Below are 18,412 nucleotides of genomic sequence, written 5' to 3' on the forward strand. Positions count from 1 at the left end.
ATATTGATAACAGACTGAAAAAGATATTTACCCGCAAAAGTTCTCAATAAAAAAGCCGTACTTTATTGTCATGGTGAATTTCTTGCTTTTTGTGTGGTTTTTTGCCTGATTGAATGCGATTTAAGCGACTTCTCAAATTCCCGAGTCGTCACTCTTCCCTAAATAAAGGAAAGGCTGGCAACTCATTTCTAACTTACCTCAGATCTCGCCGAAAAAATTCACACTTCTCCGGCATCAGTCACGCTCAAACTCCGGTGATGGCTACAAGGATAAATTTACTTCCCCTTGACCAAGTTTCAAGGTCCAGCGAGTATCCATTGCTGAGAAACTGCGAAAAATATTCAAATTTTCAAACTCCTTCGAGGCTCGCTAACAACCAATTTGGACACGGCTGGTCAACGGTTCACTGAGCCTCCATACGGTGAGCGCAAACCTACGCAAGTGTACCCATAGTTGGGCAGAGCAAAGCAAATCCCAGACTCGTCCCCAAATACCTGCCTGGGGTCATGTTCGAGTTTCTAAATCGGCGAACGATATTAAAAGTTCCACACTGAAACCTTAAACACAGCTCCCATCGCTTTGGTTGCCCCACCGCATGTTATAAATCCGGATTTTCATCGAACTCCGTAAGTACTGAAGCTGTTTGGATGGAGTTTGAAACGCAGTCGAAGGTATTTACTAGTGTATGAAACACAATCCTGTTTTTCATTCGTCAACAACTCACATTATCATGACTGCAGAAGAAATTCATATGAAAAGGTCGCTGCACCTTTTCAGCCTTTTGGACACATTTTTCTGTTGAGAGTCCAGGGAAAATGCCATCGTTGAAATCATCTGTGCTTTGTTTTTGCGCTTCCAGTTGCTTTGAAATGTTCAAAATTATTTCTCACACCGGTGCATCAAGCGATATCGATCGAAAACCAACAATTATTACTCGGAATACCTGAAAGTTACAATCTCGCTTGTCTGTTTTTTGGACAGTAGAAATTACGGTGCGGTGATTTCTTTGGCTCAAAGCAATTCACTTAACAAAACTATACTTTTTCCAACAACAACAAAAAAACAGCCGTGGTGTCGAGTGTCATCGGACGAGGGGATTTTTTCACGCGCGAGGCTTCAAACAGCTTCAGTACTTACGGAGTTCGATGAAAATCCGGATTTATAACATGCGGTGGGGCAACCAAAGCGATGGGAGCTGTGTTTAAGGTTTCAGTGTGGAACTTTTAATATCGTTCGCCGATTTAGAAACTCGAACATGACCCCAGGCAGGTATTTGGGGACGAGTCTGGGATTTGTTTTGCTCTGCCCAACTATGAGTACACTTGCGTAGGTTTGCGCTCACCGTATGGAGGCTCAGTGAACCGTTGACCAGCCGTGTCCAAATTGGTTGTTAGCGAGCCTCGAAGGAGTTTGAAAATTTGAATATTTTTCGCAGTTTCTCAGCAATGGATACTCGCTGGACCTTGAAACTTGGTCAAGGGGAAGTAAATTTATCCTTGTAGCCATCACCGGAGTTTGAGCGTGACTGATGCCGGAGAAGTGTGAATTTTTTCGGCGAGATCTGAGGTAAGTTAGAAATGAGTTGCCAGCCTTTCCTTTATTTAGGGAAGAGTGACGACTCGGGAATTTGAGAAGTCGCTTAAATCGCATTCAATCAGGCAAAAAACCACACAAAAAGCAAGAAATTCACCATGACAATAAAGTACGACTTTTTTATTGAGAACTTTTGCGGGTAAATATCTTTTTCAGTCTGTTATCAAGATTCCCATACAAATCCTTATAATTGTTTACCTTCCGACTCTGGGCCGCCTGTGATTCCACTGTACTGCATCTATGAACGTGACGACTTGTTAGACGTAATCATTAACTATTTATTTGGAATTCTACAAGTAGACAACTACTGAAAATTACTCTAAAATGAAACTATTACTTGCAAGTCTTTTCAGCTTGTGGTATTAAAGACCTAAGATTACTTTTCTGTGCTGAACGCTTGGACAAAATAAATTCAGTTTGTTGATTTCAATGCCGTAAATATCACAAGTCATGATGAAATGGCGCGCCGACAAGCGTCATATCTCGGTAGATTTACTTTGTGGCACAACGGCCGCCAAGCTTCACAACTCGATTGATTTACTTTGAGGCACAACGGCCACCGAGCTACACAACTCGGTAGATTTACTTTGTGGCACAACGGCCGCCAAGCTACACAACTCGGTAGATTCACTTTGTGGCACAACGGCCGCCGAGCAAAACAAACCGGTTTGATGCAAGCGCGAGGAGTCGCACACATTTTCCAAGGACAGTGACGAACCATGCTTAATCCAAAGTAAAATTTTACCGACTTCAGTTGACAGACCTTCAGCAATCTTTCAGCTCTTTTCAACGATGAACGATGGAAGATTATCACACCTCACCAAACGCTAGAATAATGAACGCAGACGACGCACAAATCACCACGTGCGATAGTTCGTCAAAGTGAGGCAAAACGTAACCAAGCGCCTCAAAGCGAGGCAAAAGTGTGTCGACGAAAATGCAATCTCGAAAAAACTTCCCTTACAACACAAATTAGGTGTTGCGTTCTCGTACCTCGAACGCAATAACGCCTGCGCACAAGAGATACTGGTATAAGCATCAAGTCATTTTATCATCAACTCCAGTGGCTATTCAATAGCCAATTACTTTAGGTTCTGTTTGGCATATTAATAACAATGTGTGGCGTCACGAGAAACATCGCTATATTATGTAGATGTGTTTTTCCTCTTTCCTAAATTAAATAATTGACTACAAACGTAAAAGGTTACAAAGACAATAATTTGAAATTCATAACTTTTTTTAAGCAATGCAATGAAATAGACGAGATCTTCATTCGACTAAAACGACGGTTTGCCAAACTTCGCGTGACCTCAGTTTGATCCGTCACGTTAGTTGTTAATGCGATCCTTATTTAATTTCTTAGCATTTTGTACAGAAATATCTAGCAATATAACGCTAAATTAACATATTTTTTGGCTTTGTCATTTAAAAAAATATAGATATATATATATTTGATAGATCTTTGACCCACAATGAAAACGGTCGGCAACTTGTTGACCGAAAAACTAAGAGAATACATTTAAACGGTGGGTAATGAAGCATATTTTTCAGGGAAGGGTTCCGGTGAACAGCCATTAACAAATGCAATATTTGATACTGCATGAATGACAGAGCAACTACACGAAGTAAAACTGTGTGAAACTAGACATTTTGCTGTCAATGGTCCATAGTGGAAAAGATCCGGAAAAAATCCCTTTGGGAGCACAACCACCGATCAATGCCGGCATTCTGTTGTTCATATGTCGTTGTTCCACAAGATTGCCATTTGCCATTGTTACGTTTGTGTCCTACAGCTTAAGATCACAACGAAGCACACATGTACTGCATGGAAACTTGCGGCAAGTTAGAATCACTTTCTGCTTTACAGATAACCAGGTTTGGAAAAAATTGAGGCGACAAATGTTCCACACCTCTATGGGCTTCAAAACAACTTATTATGCTAATAAAACATCACAGACTTCCAAGTCTAACACAAGATAGGGTAAATTACGGTATTTTACGATCTACAAGCACTGAGCTCACCAAAGGCCGGTAATACACAGAAGAGGCAACCAAAAACAAGCAAACGGGTCATCCTGGTTGTCATTTGTACACACCAAACTCAAGACCAAGGTGATCAAATGTAAGTGGTTCAAAGACTGAACATGTACGGTTGAATGATGATCAATGACGACCCACTCGAAAAAGTACTGGACTTTGATTTCCTTCGACGTGCCGTGACGTCATCACGGTTATGAATACCTCGGATTATAGACATAATAACACCACAATCGACTGCGCATGCTTCCGATCTTACATCGCACAAATTTTGATATTTTTCGCTCATATGAAGAATAGGCTGCTGCCTCGCTAAGGCTCGCCAGCAACAATTGTGTTTCCTGCTTAAAGTTCGCAAAAGAAAAAGACTGAGGAGCTCTTAGACCACCTCAAGTCGGAGCCCTATTTCAAAAACTAAGTGGAGTTATATACGGTGAGGAGGGTGACAATATCACATCTGCTGTCACCAGAGCCTAAATTCAGCAAAAACAATAATTAGCAACTATTCACCGCAGTGGCTAATGGTGGAGCACCTTTTCAGCAGTCAAATGAGGTTACGGTAGACATGGAATCGAATCAAATTGAACTGCTTTTCTCTTTTGAACAGGTATAGTTGTTCCGTGCCAGCAAAGCCTTTCTTGACTGGACGAGAAAGAAAGGACTCTGCAGAAATCGTGTCAATTTGTTATTGAGTATGGGCGAGCCGTTGCTTAGAGACAGCTTCAAACCCAGGCTAGCGCCATTAGCTTTTACTATTTCTGAGTAGCTGTGCTCTCTTTCTCTCACAATTATTTCCTTTTAATGATTTTTTACACTTTTGTATTAAGAGCACAATAAAGATTATTGTTGTTGTTGTTTTTGTTGCACTCCTGGACGCCATATAGATTTTCGTACTGAAGGCTCGGTTTTGACCTTTGCCCTAACAAAAATATGATGCGCGCGCTGCCTGAAACCGGTTTGACCGGAGTGACTAGCCCAGAAACTCGGGCTGCGGCGACTTTAAGGACTTGACACGTTCTCTGCAGAGCCTCTCTTGCTGCCCTCTGGTGAATTTTAGAGAGCGTCTTCTCGCGGAGTGTCCGGTTTCATGCCAGCAACGAAGATCGGCCTCCAATATCTGAGAGCCTGGAACAAGCTAGCATTCAGTGCACTCAATACACGCAATTTAATTAATCATGCGCAATTTAATTTATGAATAGAAGCGAGCCATTTCCTCTCTGTCTACATCTTAAGTCAACTGACAAGTCTACGGGTCTCCTCACACGAAAAAATAGCAAGCAACCGCGGCGAGTGCAATCACAAGACAATCGAAAAGCACTTTGCAGGCCTTTGCAGGCAACGTTGGACGCTGGGACGCTTTAGCGGTATCGTAGTCTTTGTTGCATTTGTCCGATTGACAGCTGGCCATCCTGGAGCAAACGGTACCCTGACCAAACTGCTCACAGGGATTTTTGTCGCAATCTTCGTATAGACAGCAACCTGCAGAGAAAACAAAAGGTTCGAAAAAATTATCCTTATGCCACGAGGAAACTCGGAAGAAATCCGAGTGATCCTACCTTCCTATGACTTATTCGGATGCTCTATAGCCTGTTCCAGGCTCTCAGATAGTGGAGGCGAGGGAACGAGAACGAGCAAAAGAAACCGAGCGGGGTGTGGGCTCGTTCTCTCGCCTCCACTATCTGAAAGCCTGGAACAGGCTAGATGTTCTACCCCTGGGCAGTTGGAGGCATTATGTTTTGGAATTAGAGATTGGACAGAGAAATTAATTTAAAAAGAAAGGCAAATCACGCTTGTTACGACCTTGGCAGATTATACAAATTGGTACACCTGTCAAATTCTCACGCCAGCCTGGCACCGGAAGCGAAGCATCATTTCGAACAGTCCATAAAAAGCAATTATATTTGCACATACGAACCACATAAAGCCCTTCACTTAAGCGGCCATTTTTACGCCGACCTCTAAATTGAGCCTGCGTTATGGTCACGGGATACTGACTGGTCACATTGGCATACATGGTGGGGTGGACGTAGGTACAGACGTACGGTCGCATGATAAATATAGTCATATATAAAACCAAAATTTCTTGCATCGATGGGTTACCATATTTTCTTAACCATGGTGCTCCGCGCGCGGAGCTCCGCTATTACAGTCAAAACTTCTGAAGCGTTCCTCTGGCGAGCGGATTAGTAAGTTCATTATCATAAATTTTATTTCAGGAATCCTTTCAATAATCTGGTCGTCTGATGGATAATGCAAAATTCAAATCAAGCCTCAGTTCAAAACTCGAATGTTGATTGGATTATTGCTCGCTTTCGGTGCCAGGCTGGCGTGAGAATTTGACAGGTGTACAATTTGCATAATCTGCCAAGGTCGTAACTGGCGTGATTTGCCTTTCTTATTAAATTCATTTCTCTGTCCAATCTTTGGAATTCGAAAACATAGTGTCTCAAGTTTGAGGATACTGGTAAGATTACAGAAAGGAAATGTTGGTAAAGTGAAATGACCGTTGTTTGACAGATTATGACAGATTATGCAAATCAGTAAACCTGTGAAATTCTCACCCCGGCCTGGCACCGAAAGCCAGCAATATTCCAATCAAAATTCGAGTTTTGAACTGAGGCTTGATTATTCATCCGACGAACAGATTATTGAAATGATTACTGAAATCAAAATTTGCAATAACGAACTCTTTAATCCGCTCGTCAGAGGAACGCTTGAGTTGTTTTGACTGTAACTTGTGATGAGAGAATGGATAGCAAATTGAAAAGGACCTGAGGTTACTGACTTTTTGCCCAGATGTGTTCAATTCACTACGGTCCTTACTTTTAAATTGAAGAACTCTCCGCAAACGTGTGTAGTTGACTGTGTACACCTGGCAAGCAAAAACTGCATTGACAGTTGAAGAGTCAGTGCATTCCACTGTCTCCAAACCTGAACTTTCGCAACTGGTGGCTATAACTGCTGCGCCACCACAGCGATAGCACGTGATCGAGAACGCTGAAAAGATAACGCAGAAATAAAACAAGTTAGCACCATTCCCAGTTCACGTGAAACAAAAAATAAAGAAATCTTTGATTTTGGATCAACTAGGAAATGCAAATTTAATCCCTAAGCTAAAGCGATTTAGCTTTTTGTTTTTTGCGATGCCAAATATAATTATCCCTGTATTCAAGTCTGAAGCTCAAATAGCCGAGAACGTGTGCTCCGCCAATCGGGGAGACTAGTACTGTAAATCTTGGTTTTTGACAAGAGCCAGTAAAACCTCTTCAATGTGAGCAGAGTAGAGAACAAACAAACTCAAGCCACATATGAGTCTGGCAATCGAACCTGAACCACATTGGGGGAGGGGAGCCTTAAACAGCATTATTGTTGCGAGGAAAAGCGGGCAAGGGACCCCAAGGGAGCAACACTATTCTTGACGCTTTGTGCCACTGTTGTTTCAGAATTAAAGTTTGTAGTTCCTATATTCAGTACTATCGGGAAGAGGTTTCCCAGCAGGATCATAAACAACAGTAAGCACAGGCAAATGCCGATTTGCAATTTCTAAGGCTATGCTACCACTAGTGCACCCAGAGGCAAAATTTGAATGTATGTGATCAATGCATGTTTGGATTGTTTCAGTAACACGGGTTGACTCGAAAATAAGTGTATTAAAACCTTCAGATCTAATTAAATTTACATAATCTACTGATTTTGCTGCTACTAGGTGTAGTTTCATTTATATCCCACATTTTATTGTGATAGCTCTCTTGGTAGCTGAGTTTCTGCGTTCACAGGCTAGCAAATTAGAGGACATAATTCAATATCTTGAATAAATTTGATACCTCGGAAACCAAGACTGCTATCACAATAAAATAAACGGCATTCTTCATCATTTTGTGTTTTGAAAGCTGTTTTGAACAAGCTAATAAAAAAAATTGTTTCATATCCACTTTAAGTTGGGTGATATTCTATGCATGGCAGTCTATTCTATTGCAGTTAGCTCTTTCATATGTTGTGAACGGAATCGTGAAAGGAGTTAAAATACTGATGAAATGAGTACAATATCAGAATCATAAATAATGTTAAACGATAAAAATTGTAGCTACGATTATTTCATGGCGGTTTGCTCTTTAGTATAGTTGCGATCAGAATGTGTCTTCTCCTAAGGTCATGAATTTCGTTTGGACAGGTGTCGAGAAAGGTGTCGATTAGGAATGTTTTAATTAGTTTTCGGTGTCATTACGGTTATTTGTGTCTCAGTCAGTGGTGTTTTTACCCTAACGAAGTCTTTTACTGTGTTTTTGGAAGCAACTTATTTTCAGTTCACCTCTGGGCCTTTTTTTGACTCGTTCTCGCGGTTCCAGATCACATTCATGACAACAGCGGTCTCTTTTGCATACCTGCCAACTCTCCCGGTTTTCCCTGGAGTCTCCAAGTTTTTCATCAAATCTCCCGATCTCCCGGTTAAGCCACCAAATCTCCCGGTAACCACCTACCGTGGCTTTTTTCCATTTTTTTTTTTTCACTAATTTCTTTATTTTCGCAATTTCAAAAAAGAAAATAAAGCAAGAAGTGGATTTAGCGCTCTTATTTAGTGCTTTTATTTGATCGGAAAACTTTATATATATTTAACGAGTATCGTAACTGGTCAGAAATAAACCAATCATATTGCACAATACATAGTAGAAAATTGGCGCGGTTTTCGCACACTGTTTACATCTGACTGTCGAAGCGAAGATGGCCAACGTGGATTTCGATTCACTTCAAAAGGAATTCTTAGGCGCCCTTCCCTCGGGTTTTGAGGGGGTGAAAAACCTTGCTTTGCAGAAAGTGGAGAAGATTACTTCTCTAGCTGGCGTCCAGCCATTTGCAAAGACACAAGGTAAGCTACTTTTATGGGTGTTCTTTTGAAGTTTGAGTGGGTTAGAGCTGCAAGTCACCATGCCAAATAGTTTCCGTAAAACTTTACTTCTAAAAAATTCATAAATTGGAAACTTTTCTGATTTTCTAGTGCCTAAATTTTCCAATTCATGAATTTTTCAGAAGCGCAGTTTGTAAAAACTATTTAAAAACCCCTTTTCCACACAAACACTGTTAATTTCAGACGTATTTGCCTTCTCATTATTGATAAGATGGCTTCCAAAACCATCATGATAAGATCTATTCAGGCTTCAAACTCACTCAAACTCATTATTACTCGAGCTCGGCATTGATAGATCTCACGCATTCAGACAAGTTTCCCACGCCCAACTGGCAATAGTGAGTATAATTGCTTAACAACCGATTAAACAGAAATTCAATTTTTTTTTATGAGTCCTTCTACTCCCTCGGGTTATCTTCGGAAGTCGTCGGGAAATCTTCGGCAATCGTCGGAAGTCATCGGAAATCTTCGGCGATCTTCGGAAGCCTTCGGAAATCTTCGGACGAAAATTATCTAGACGTCTCCAGATTTTCGTACTCTAGGGGTTGGCAGGTATGAAAAGTTTTGGGTTCTCAATAAGTGTTTTTAATCTATATTCTAATATTTCTAAGTAATTAAAAATAACACCTGTAATTATCGTTATTGTCCTGTTCTGTCTGGAACACGTATGCCAGATAAATTTATGGAAAAGCCGCCGCTTACGCTCGTCCTTTCCTCCTTTTTGTCTATTGTTTAACTCTGTTATGTAATAATCGTAAATCGCCATTTTCTCCGTAAATTTGCTGTGTAACTTGGTTCTAGATATTGTAACTCGTTCCTTGTAATTTTTGTAACTTGTCGTACTCCGTTCGTGCTAGTCTGATGTTGACAAACCTGTAAGATCTCGTCGAGACAAACGACTTTCTTTGTTGTGGAAAAAATATGTTAATGTGCTGACGCGCAGGCGTAGTGCGTATTGCAGGCGTCATTTAGACGTGTGATTGGCACTTGATTGTTCTGTCAGATTAGGAACATATAAAAAGAGCTGTATACCTAACAAATAGAGAGTTTAGCAAGGACAAGTTGAAGATCGACCCGAGAGGACCAAATAAAGATAATAAACAGCCAGAGTGTTGAGGAGTCTTTTCTTCCCCCGAAAGATTTTCCTTCAACAATAAATCTCCACGTTATGCAATAAATTATACATTGGTGAGACAGGTAGACGACTAGGTGACCGATTCCGCGAACACCTTCGCGATGTTGAGAAGAATGACAAGGATGCATCCAAGCCAGTCGCTCGCCATTTCAATCTGCCTAACCACTCCAAAAAACACATGGCTATCTGCGGCCTTTCCCTACATCTAGGTACGACGCAAAGCCGCAAGAATCTGGAACAAAAATTCATCTTTCAAATCGGCACCCTTAATCCTCACGGTATTAACGAACGCTTTTCATTTAACTAATATATTCCTATTTTTCACGTTGCCATGTTACCACCAATAGCGTAGCTCCTACTCTACTATAAAAACTACACGTAACCCATAATCCCTCGATTCGCTCTGACGAAGGGCTAACGCTCGAAACGTCAGCTTTTAGAATCTCTGTACGGTGGCCAATTCACATTATCAACTCCGTTGATAAAACCAAATTTTTGTGTACTACTTCCCCACCGACGCAGCACCACAGTTTCTTTAGAAACTACCCCTTCATCCAATATTTATGGACATTTTTCTTTTCGATTTTCGAAAGAAACCAAAACATTAATCGATCCAACATTTCGCTACTGCCTAGAGGAGTTGTCGATCAGTTTCAAATTGACTGTGGTCCTCTCGCGGCCCACCCATGATGATCAGCGACCTAAGTGAAACAACGATGTGACCCACCCATTTAAAAATTAGGTTGCTACGTTGCGCACATGCATGTTTTCAACAAGTTTTTTTTGTATTTTAATGTTTTTTGACTTTACAGGTATATAATACAAAAACGTAGAAAAAGATACAAAACAGGGCTTACAATACTTGCACAAGTTACTTTGATTATCAACTGCAACGAAAACTATGCTACACTATACTACACTATACTACACTAAAACCAAGAAATACTTAACAAAAATTAAATAAAAAAATAGATATACAAGTATAAATAAAGTGTACGGGAATTATAGAAAGCAAAATTTGGATAGCAGCTACTATTGTATTCATTGTATTAATGGAATTAGAGGTTTCCATTTTTTGTCGTGGAAATGGATTTTGTTACTTTTTCTCGCAATAACGCGTTCGGTTTCAAACGTTTTCTTAAATTTATCGACTAACAATCTTAATTTTAGAGGGCCCTTATTTAACTTACAGCGATAAATAAAAAACTTACTTTCAAGGACAATATAATTGATTAGGATGTTTATACTATCGCTCGTATCTAGAAACCCGAGAAGAACATCCTTAATGTCAAAGCTAACAGTTATATTTACAGAATTAAGAAGAGCCTTCAAATCGTCCCAAAAAATACGCACTTTTGTACAATAAAAGAAAACATGTGCTATGGTTTCTAACTCCTTTTCACAAAAATCGCATAAAGGAGAGTCGACTTTTTTAAACATAAACAGCATCTTGTTTGTGTACAAGATCCTGTTTAATAGTTTATATTGGAATTCTCTTAATTTAGTGTCCAATGTTGTTTTGAAAGGCAGCAAGTATATCTTTTCCCAGTCTAACTGGGATGAGTGGGTACTGAAAAAAAGCGTTGTATTTCCTCTGCGCTATTGGTGTAGAAGATATTTTAGAAACAAAACTTTCATATAATAACTTCGATTGTAGACTTCGGAAATCAACTCTTTTCCCTTCAATACGTAAATAAAAGTCATCTGGGAATAGGTCATTTGTTTTTGAGGCGATAGAAGTTTTATCTGTTTTTAATACTTTGCACCATCCTTGCGGAAAAGCAGCAAGGAGACTGAAAAGTAGGAAATGCTCAATTGGTGAGAGAGTTGAATACAATGGCTCCTTCTTTGACTTGAGCTCTCCCCTTGTGTCGTAGAGATCTCCAATTTTAACAATTCCAAGATCAATCAGCCTATTGTTATAAATTGACTTAGATTCAATACAAATAAACCGATTGTTCCATATGACTTGATTTGCTATTTCAGAGAGTGAGGAAGGGTTGTCCTCGTTTAGAAAGGCCCATGTCACAATGCATTCTTTGTAAAATTCTGGAAGAGCTATCGATAATTTAGTGTAGTTGAAATTACAATGGAACAAGAATTTCCCCCCTACTTTTTTAAGATAAAAATCCAAAAAAACTTCCAGCTGGCACGATCGGTGGACAAATATCTCTTTATACAGATTATTCTCTGGGCAGAGATCATAGACTCAATATTGGGCATTTTTAAGCCTCCTTTATCAATTGGGTTGATAAAAGCTGTGCGCTTTACCTTGTCATTTCCTTTCCAAACAAAAGAATATAATAAAGTATTAATTTTTTTAATAAACTCTTTTTTGTTTGAAATGAGAACAACCTTGTATAAGATCTTTGGTATAGCAAAAGATTTGATCACTTGAATTTTTCCAAGTAAAGTAAGTCCTCTCCAGCTCCAACCCTTCAACAATCCTCTCAGAGATATCTCGATTGATTCAAAATTTAATTTATAAAACAGTGAGTAGTTAAAGGTAAAATTCACCCCTAAAATTTTTATGACTTTACTTATTTCATTTACGCCTAGTTCTGAGCTACTAACTTCCATATTTCCGAGTAAAAGAATTTCCGTTTTTTCGTGATTTACCTTCAATCCGGAGTATGTACTAAACAGAGTAAGAGTATCAAAAAGGGTGCGATACGATAGCTTGTCCCTAACAAAAGATGTCATGTCATCAGCAAATATGACTAATTTGATTTCATTACCATCCACTACAATGCCCTTGATTTCATCGTTATTACGTATCGATAATGCCAATAACTCAAGTACTATTATGAAGAGTGATGGTGAAAGCGGATCCCTTGGCGAACGCCCCTCTTAAGATTAAAAGAGCGAGTGGAAAAACCATAATTGTTAATCACACAACTTGTTATATTTCTATAAAACGTTTTGATCCATGCTAAAACGGATTCACCAAAGCCAAAGAATTCCAGCGATTTGAGAAGGAAATTCCAATTCAACGAATCAAAGGCTTTCTCAAAGTCTATTGCGGTCATTATACTTTGGCAGTCTCGCATTTTTGCAAACTCCATGACGTCGCTTATCGTACGAACTGCGTCGAAAATGGTTCGTCCTTTGACAAAGGTATTCTGATCATAATGAATGATATGAGGCAAAACTTTCTCTAGTCGTTTAGCAATGGCTTTAGAGCCAATTTTTACATCAACATTCACTAGAGAAATCGGTCTCCAGTTTTTGATCAATCTTCTGTCTTTGTCCTTTTTCTCAATTAAAGTTATTACGGCTTGCTTTTGCGTCGTTGATAATTCTCCGTGAAAATAGGCATAATTCAAAGAGTCAACTAGAAACGATCCGATTTCTGGCCAAAAAAACTTGTAAAATTCTACTGTGAGCCCATCGTTCCCAGGAGTTTTATTGTTGTTGAAGGTCGACAAAACCTTAAAGCATTCAGAATAAGTTAACTGGCCCTCACACATTTCACGCATTGAATTAGTTAACTTAGAAGATGAAGAGAAATTTTCAAGAAAGGGACAAGTTGAATAGTCACTTCGTATTCCTGACTGTTCGTCGTAAAGTTTCGAGTAAAAACTGTAAATTTCATTCGTAATAGTGCTTGGGGCGGTAGTCTCTTCTCCATTTGTCCTAATAAGTTTTCTTATGCAGCTTTTCTTCTTATTGCTATTCTCTAAATTCAAGAAATACTTGCTGTTCCTTTCCCCTTGTTCGTACCATGTAGCACGGGATCGGATGATTGAGCCCCTTACAATGTAGTCATATTCTTTTTCGTACTCCGCTTTAGCCGATTCCAGGTTGGCAAGATTTTCTTGCGTTGGTAATTGTGCAATTCTCTCTTCGCATATTTTAAGCCTATTTTCAATTGCTTGGATTTTCCTTCTCCTTTCTTGAGCTTTCAATTTACTAAAAGATATATTTTCTTCGCGAATTTTGTATTTCATCCAATCCCATTTAATTCTCAGATCAACACAGAAATTAATTTCATCGAGCCACATTGAAAATTTTTCACGTAAACGCTGAATAAACAAAGCGTCATCCAAGAGACTGTTGTTGAATTTCCAAAAAGATGGGCCACGCTGCTGATCATCCAGACTATCGATTTCTAAGGTTATTGCACTGTGATCCGTTCTTATAGCTGTCACTATGTCGACCTTTGCTACATCATCTTGTAACGAATCACTAATGAGCCAATAATCAAGGCGTCTCTGGATAATTGGGCCTTTTTTGTCTCCAAGTAAATTTCTTTATATCGGGATTACGGATTCTCCAAATATCTACTAAATCGTAATTCATCAAAATGTCCTCCACACACTTAACTGAGTCTTTTAACACTGGGTTTCCACCCGAGCAGTCAAGATCTGGATCTATGGTTACGTTAAAGTCCCCTAATATAATTCTTTGGTCAGATTCATTGAATCCTCCATCGTAGATGAGCTCGGACAATGTTTGGAAGAAAATAGTTTGTTGAGTGGTGGTATTAGGAGCGTAGATATTTACCGGAAGAAACGGGACATCCTGAATAGTTGTCTCTAAAATGAGGTACCTACCTTCCTTATCAAATCGGATTGATTTTAATTTGAAGTCAAAAGATTTTCGTACTAGAATGGCGACCCCGCGACTATGGAAAGAGCCATGGGCAAAAGGAATATCTCCAGGCCACTGCTTTTTCCATTGATTTTCAATCTCCTCGGTGCTGTAAGTCTCTTGCAAAAAGCAAATGTCTGAGTTTTGCTTGATTATCCAATTGAAAATTGACTTACGTTTTTCAAACGTACGAATACCCCGAACATTCAGCGAAATAGTTTTAAATTTTAAGTTACTGCGATCCATTGAAATTTACATACGTAAAATGGAAAATGAAAGTAGTAGCTGTTATTCTCTGAGTAGAGAGAACAGCAACTTACGTGAATAGAAGTGACGAAAGTCAAGTGGACAACCTACCTTCTACAAAAAGAGAAATGACTACAAGTAATGTAAGCAAGTTCTTCATGATCATCTTTTTTCCAATTCCTCCTTCGTGAAGTACAGGTCTATGCATGAAGTCTGTCACGCCCTTGTTTAAAATGTTGATTTAGGTCTGCTTGCCAATATTATTAACTACTTTTTCACATGCTCGTATTGACACGAGATAGACAGGTGTGTCAACTTCTTGGGGCCAGAGCAAGAAACATGCCTTTAAGATGACAGACCACCCCGAAAACTGATGTAAAGTTTCTGGAGAGCCCGTAATAGGCAAATCAAATTTAGTCGTGTCCAAAATTTAAAACTGGAAAATATCAGCCTTGATATAAGAAATTGAAGGCAGAAGGGCAAAGCGCTTATAAGTAGGCTTGTCCAATTGCGCTGGGGAGACCGCAAAATCATGATCGGTACTTCAAAAATGGCAAAAGAAATGCTCAAACAGGGTCCTTTTTTTAAAAGAAAAAAGGAAAACGTTTTTTGAACAAAAAAGACACGTTGGTAATACATGTTTTGACGATTGGCATGGTTTTAAGTTGCTTTATTGATCGGGCAAAAGTCTACTATAGGTTTCAGTAGGTTACCCAGGCTTTGGATCCGTCAGGCGCAATGCAGGGGTAATACCGTGCAGGGCTCAATCTTTTTTTTTCACAGTGTCGATGGGAAAAGGCATGTCAAATGTGTTTATGGCAAATGTAAATGTTGAAAATGTCGATATTATGTTGCTACAGACGACAAGAGAACATTTGCGAACCTTTTAGCGCTATGATCAAAATCTGGGAAAACGATTCAAAGACGCCATGCTGTTGGGTTTCAACAGTGGCTCTCATCAAAGATACACATAATTGTCACAGTTCTGTGATCTTTATTATGATTTTCACATTTACATTATTATTATTATTATTTATTTATTTATTTTCTCAAACTGAGTACATTATTTGATATCAGCTGCTGTTTTCCTATTTGTGCCATTAGTTTCGTCACTTGTTTGAAAATACGAATGTTGCATAGCAATGCTTTGTTTGGTATCAACGACGTGGTGTCAGATGGATGTGATGTCAGAACTTTCCAGAAAGTTCCATGGAGAGATGACGTTGTTTGCAGCTGCGTTCGCTAAGCCAATGAAAATTTGCGCTCGTTTGTTTTTGTTCGATAAGCCAATTAAATGTTTTGCATTTTTGTTACGTTCTGTTTTTACGTTTAATTTTCAAGGTCAAACGAAAGTCGCTCTATTACACAAAGTAGCATTAGTGTATGTACAAGAAAAGTGTGATGTCAGACAAATCAGCGTCGTGTGCAAAACCAAGAGAAGTTTCAAGGGATATAAAATATACAGAAGAATTCAGGTACCATATTGCGTTGTAGGCGTAAGTGATTCGATAAGTGATATATGGGACATCCGGTTGTGCTCAAATAGACTGAAGTGAAAGTCTGATAAAACAGTGAACGAATATCTTTTGTATTTACCAATATTCCAGGGTGTTACAAGTAATGGACTTTCTCTAATGGGACGTTACAATTTGAACGAAAACGTTGTTTGCAAAATGCATGTGACACCGTTAAAGTGAAAATTGAGAACCTAGGGAGAGAACAATCAAATACCTATAGGACCGTTTGAAAGGAATTGGATAAATACGAAAGTATGACATATGCAAAATGAATAATAATAAACATGAAAAAATTACTCCATTCGGATTGGCTGAGAGCAGTGCAGTTCAAGTGTAACACAGTGCAAATTACTCATCGAAATTCTAGATTGAACTATCAAATCTTTTGTTTTCAAATCAAGCGGGCGTCCTGGATGGCGCAATTTATGAGGCAATTTTTCCCTGATTGCATGATACGGGTGCGTTTCTTCTCCTTAACCATCTCTCCCATCATGTATATTATTAAGAAACGGTCCAGATAAGAACGATAGCAACAACGGCAACGAACATGTTGGAATTCAATTGGTATGCAAAAAGGTGATAACTTTTCTATTGTCTGTACTTACTTCTGATTGGCTTAAACAGCAAACGGTTAACAAAACTTCATAAAGCAGTATTATATTCATCCTTACTTTCCAACCATCTTCCATCTTTCATCTGGTCTCAGTTTAAATGAATTCCACAGAAATCGTATGTGGGGAACATGTAAAATTGTAAACGTTTCTTGGCTTTTGTTTTCAACTCTTGTGATTGGTCAAAATCTTTGAACACAAAAAAACACCCTTTCAAAGTGGGCTGTAAATGAATTTTATTGCGTTAACTTCCTTCCTGTAGGTTTATGCATTCTCTGTGTAAAAATGATAACATGTGGGGAAAGCCCCGTTGCCGCATAACAAAGGAAATTGCTATCCACCTTACACGGATCATTACTTAATAAGTAATGAAATGATTTTTCTCGTGTTATTTGGAATAACTAAGCATTTGTAATTGTTTTCAAAGACTACAAATTGCACTCGCCCTACGGGCTCGTGCAACTTTGGTCGTCTTTGAAGTTACTCGTGCTTATTTATTCCAACTTGCAATCGAAATCATGCGATTATCTATACAAACAGAAATGAAAGAACATAGTATACGATTACATCTCGTCTTTGAAGGTTGAACGGTATACTATCGGGGGTGAAATGTATGAGTTCTACTGGAATAAGGGAAATATCAGTGGCGGTGTGACTATTAGTTTGGAAATGTTCTGAGCATAGTTAATCTAGGGACTGGTTATGAAACCCTGGGAATTTCAAAAGCAGGAACAATACAGTCGCAATTAGATGTTGAACTGATCGTGATCCTGCACAATCTTTTGTTTTTGGTTCGCAAGTTAATTTCGAATAAATTAGTCGAAGCTTTTGATTGGTTATCCTGCCGAAAAAAGCGTGTTTTTGTCGGGTTTTGTGCAGGGTCAAGGGCAAAAAAGCGAACAAAAACATGAAACAAAAAAACTTGTCGAGTTTCATAACCAGCCTACATCTATTAACTATGGTTCTGAGACTGTGGTGGGTTTGGAGGTGTTCGTTACATTGAAGGGGTCTTTGAGTAGTCTATTACACCGGTGTATTGTTCATTGCAGCGTTTGCACTGGACCATGTAAACCACGTTTTTGGAGTTGCAACAATTAAGTGATGAGGTAACCGGGCTACAATTTTCAGCCCGGCCGAACGGGCTGAGAAAAGTATCGACTGTGTGGATAAGGTAAACATGGGCTCTGGGAACGAGATAGGTGCAAATAAAGATGGCGACTACAAGGTTTAGCTGGAGAAAGATGGCAAAGTGGAGACTTTTAAATTTATACAGTCGAACCCCTACTAACGGAAACCTCCCGAATCCGGACACCAAACCCTCGTCCCGGCGATTTCTCCTCTATGTCCAGAAATGCACACGATGACAAAAATGGCAGCCAGTTTGGCGAAAGAGCTGCACGATTGACAATCTTGGCAAAATTAGCGATTTTGGCGATATTTTGCCAATTTTGTCAAATTAGTTCATCCACTGGTATTGATACCACATGGGTGAACATTGGCAATTTTGGCGAATTTGACAAATTCGGCAATTTTGGCGATATTCTGCCAAGTTTCGTCAAATTGGTTCATCCATTGGTATTGAGACCACATGGGTGAACATTAACGACTTTGGCGATTTTGGCCAATTTGACAAATTCGGCAATTTTGGCGATATTCTGCCAATTTTGTCAAATTAGTTCATCCATTGGTATTGACACCGCATGGGTGAATTGTGGCGATATTGGCGATTTTGGCGAATTTGACAAATTCGGCAATTTTGGCGATATCCTGCCAATTT

General features: G+C 39.2%; 2 protein-coding genes across 2 annotated transcripts in view; both read right to left on the minus strand.

Annotated features, from left to right (window-relative positions):
• Positions 1–3,775, minus strand: part of LOC138007654 (uncharacterized) — a 10,843-nt gene extending 7,068 nt beyond the window's left edge. Inside the window, exon 1 of the mRNA XM_068854690.1 lies at positions 3,616–3,775. Within this exon, the coding sequence (XP_068710791.1) occupies positions 3,616–3,679 (64 nt within the window). The 5' untranslated portion in view covers positions 3,680–3,775. The remainder of the gene's footprint in view (positions 1–3,615) is intronic.
• Positions 3,776–4,794: 1,019 nt separating this feature from the next.
• LOC138007653 (uncharacterized) lies at positions 4,795–14,778 on the minus strand. Its single transcript, XM_068854689.1, has 3 exons — positions 14,619–14,778; positions 6,454–6,627; positions 4,795–5,109 (listed from the first exon to the last, which is right to left on the minus strand). The coding sequence occupies exons 1-3, from the start codon at positions 14,713–14,715 to the stop codon at positions 4,889–4,891; spliced, it is 492 nt and encodes a 163-aa protein (XP_068710790.1). The 5' UTR covers positions 14,716–14,778; the 3' UTR covers positions 4,795–4,888.
• Positions 14,779–18,412: the final 3,634 nt, after the last annotated feature.

This window comes from Montipora foliosa, chromosome 6 (genome assembly GCF_036669935.1).
Source record: "Montipora foliosa isolate CH-2021 chromosome 6, ASM3666993v2, whole genome shotgun sequence".
In the NCBI taxonomy this organism is placed as follows: Eukaryota; Metazoa; Cnidaria; class Anthozoa; order Scleractinia; family Acroporidae; genus Montipora; species Montipora foliosa.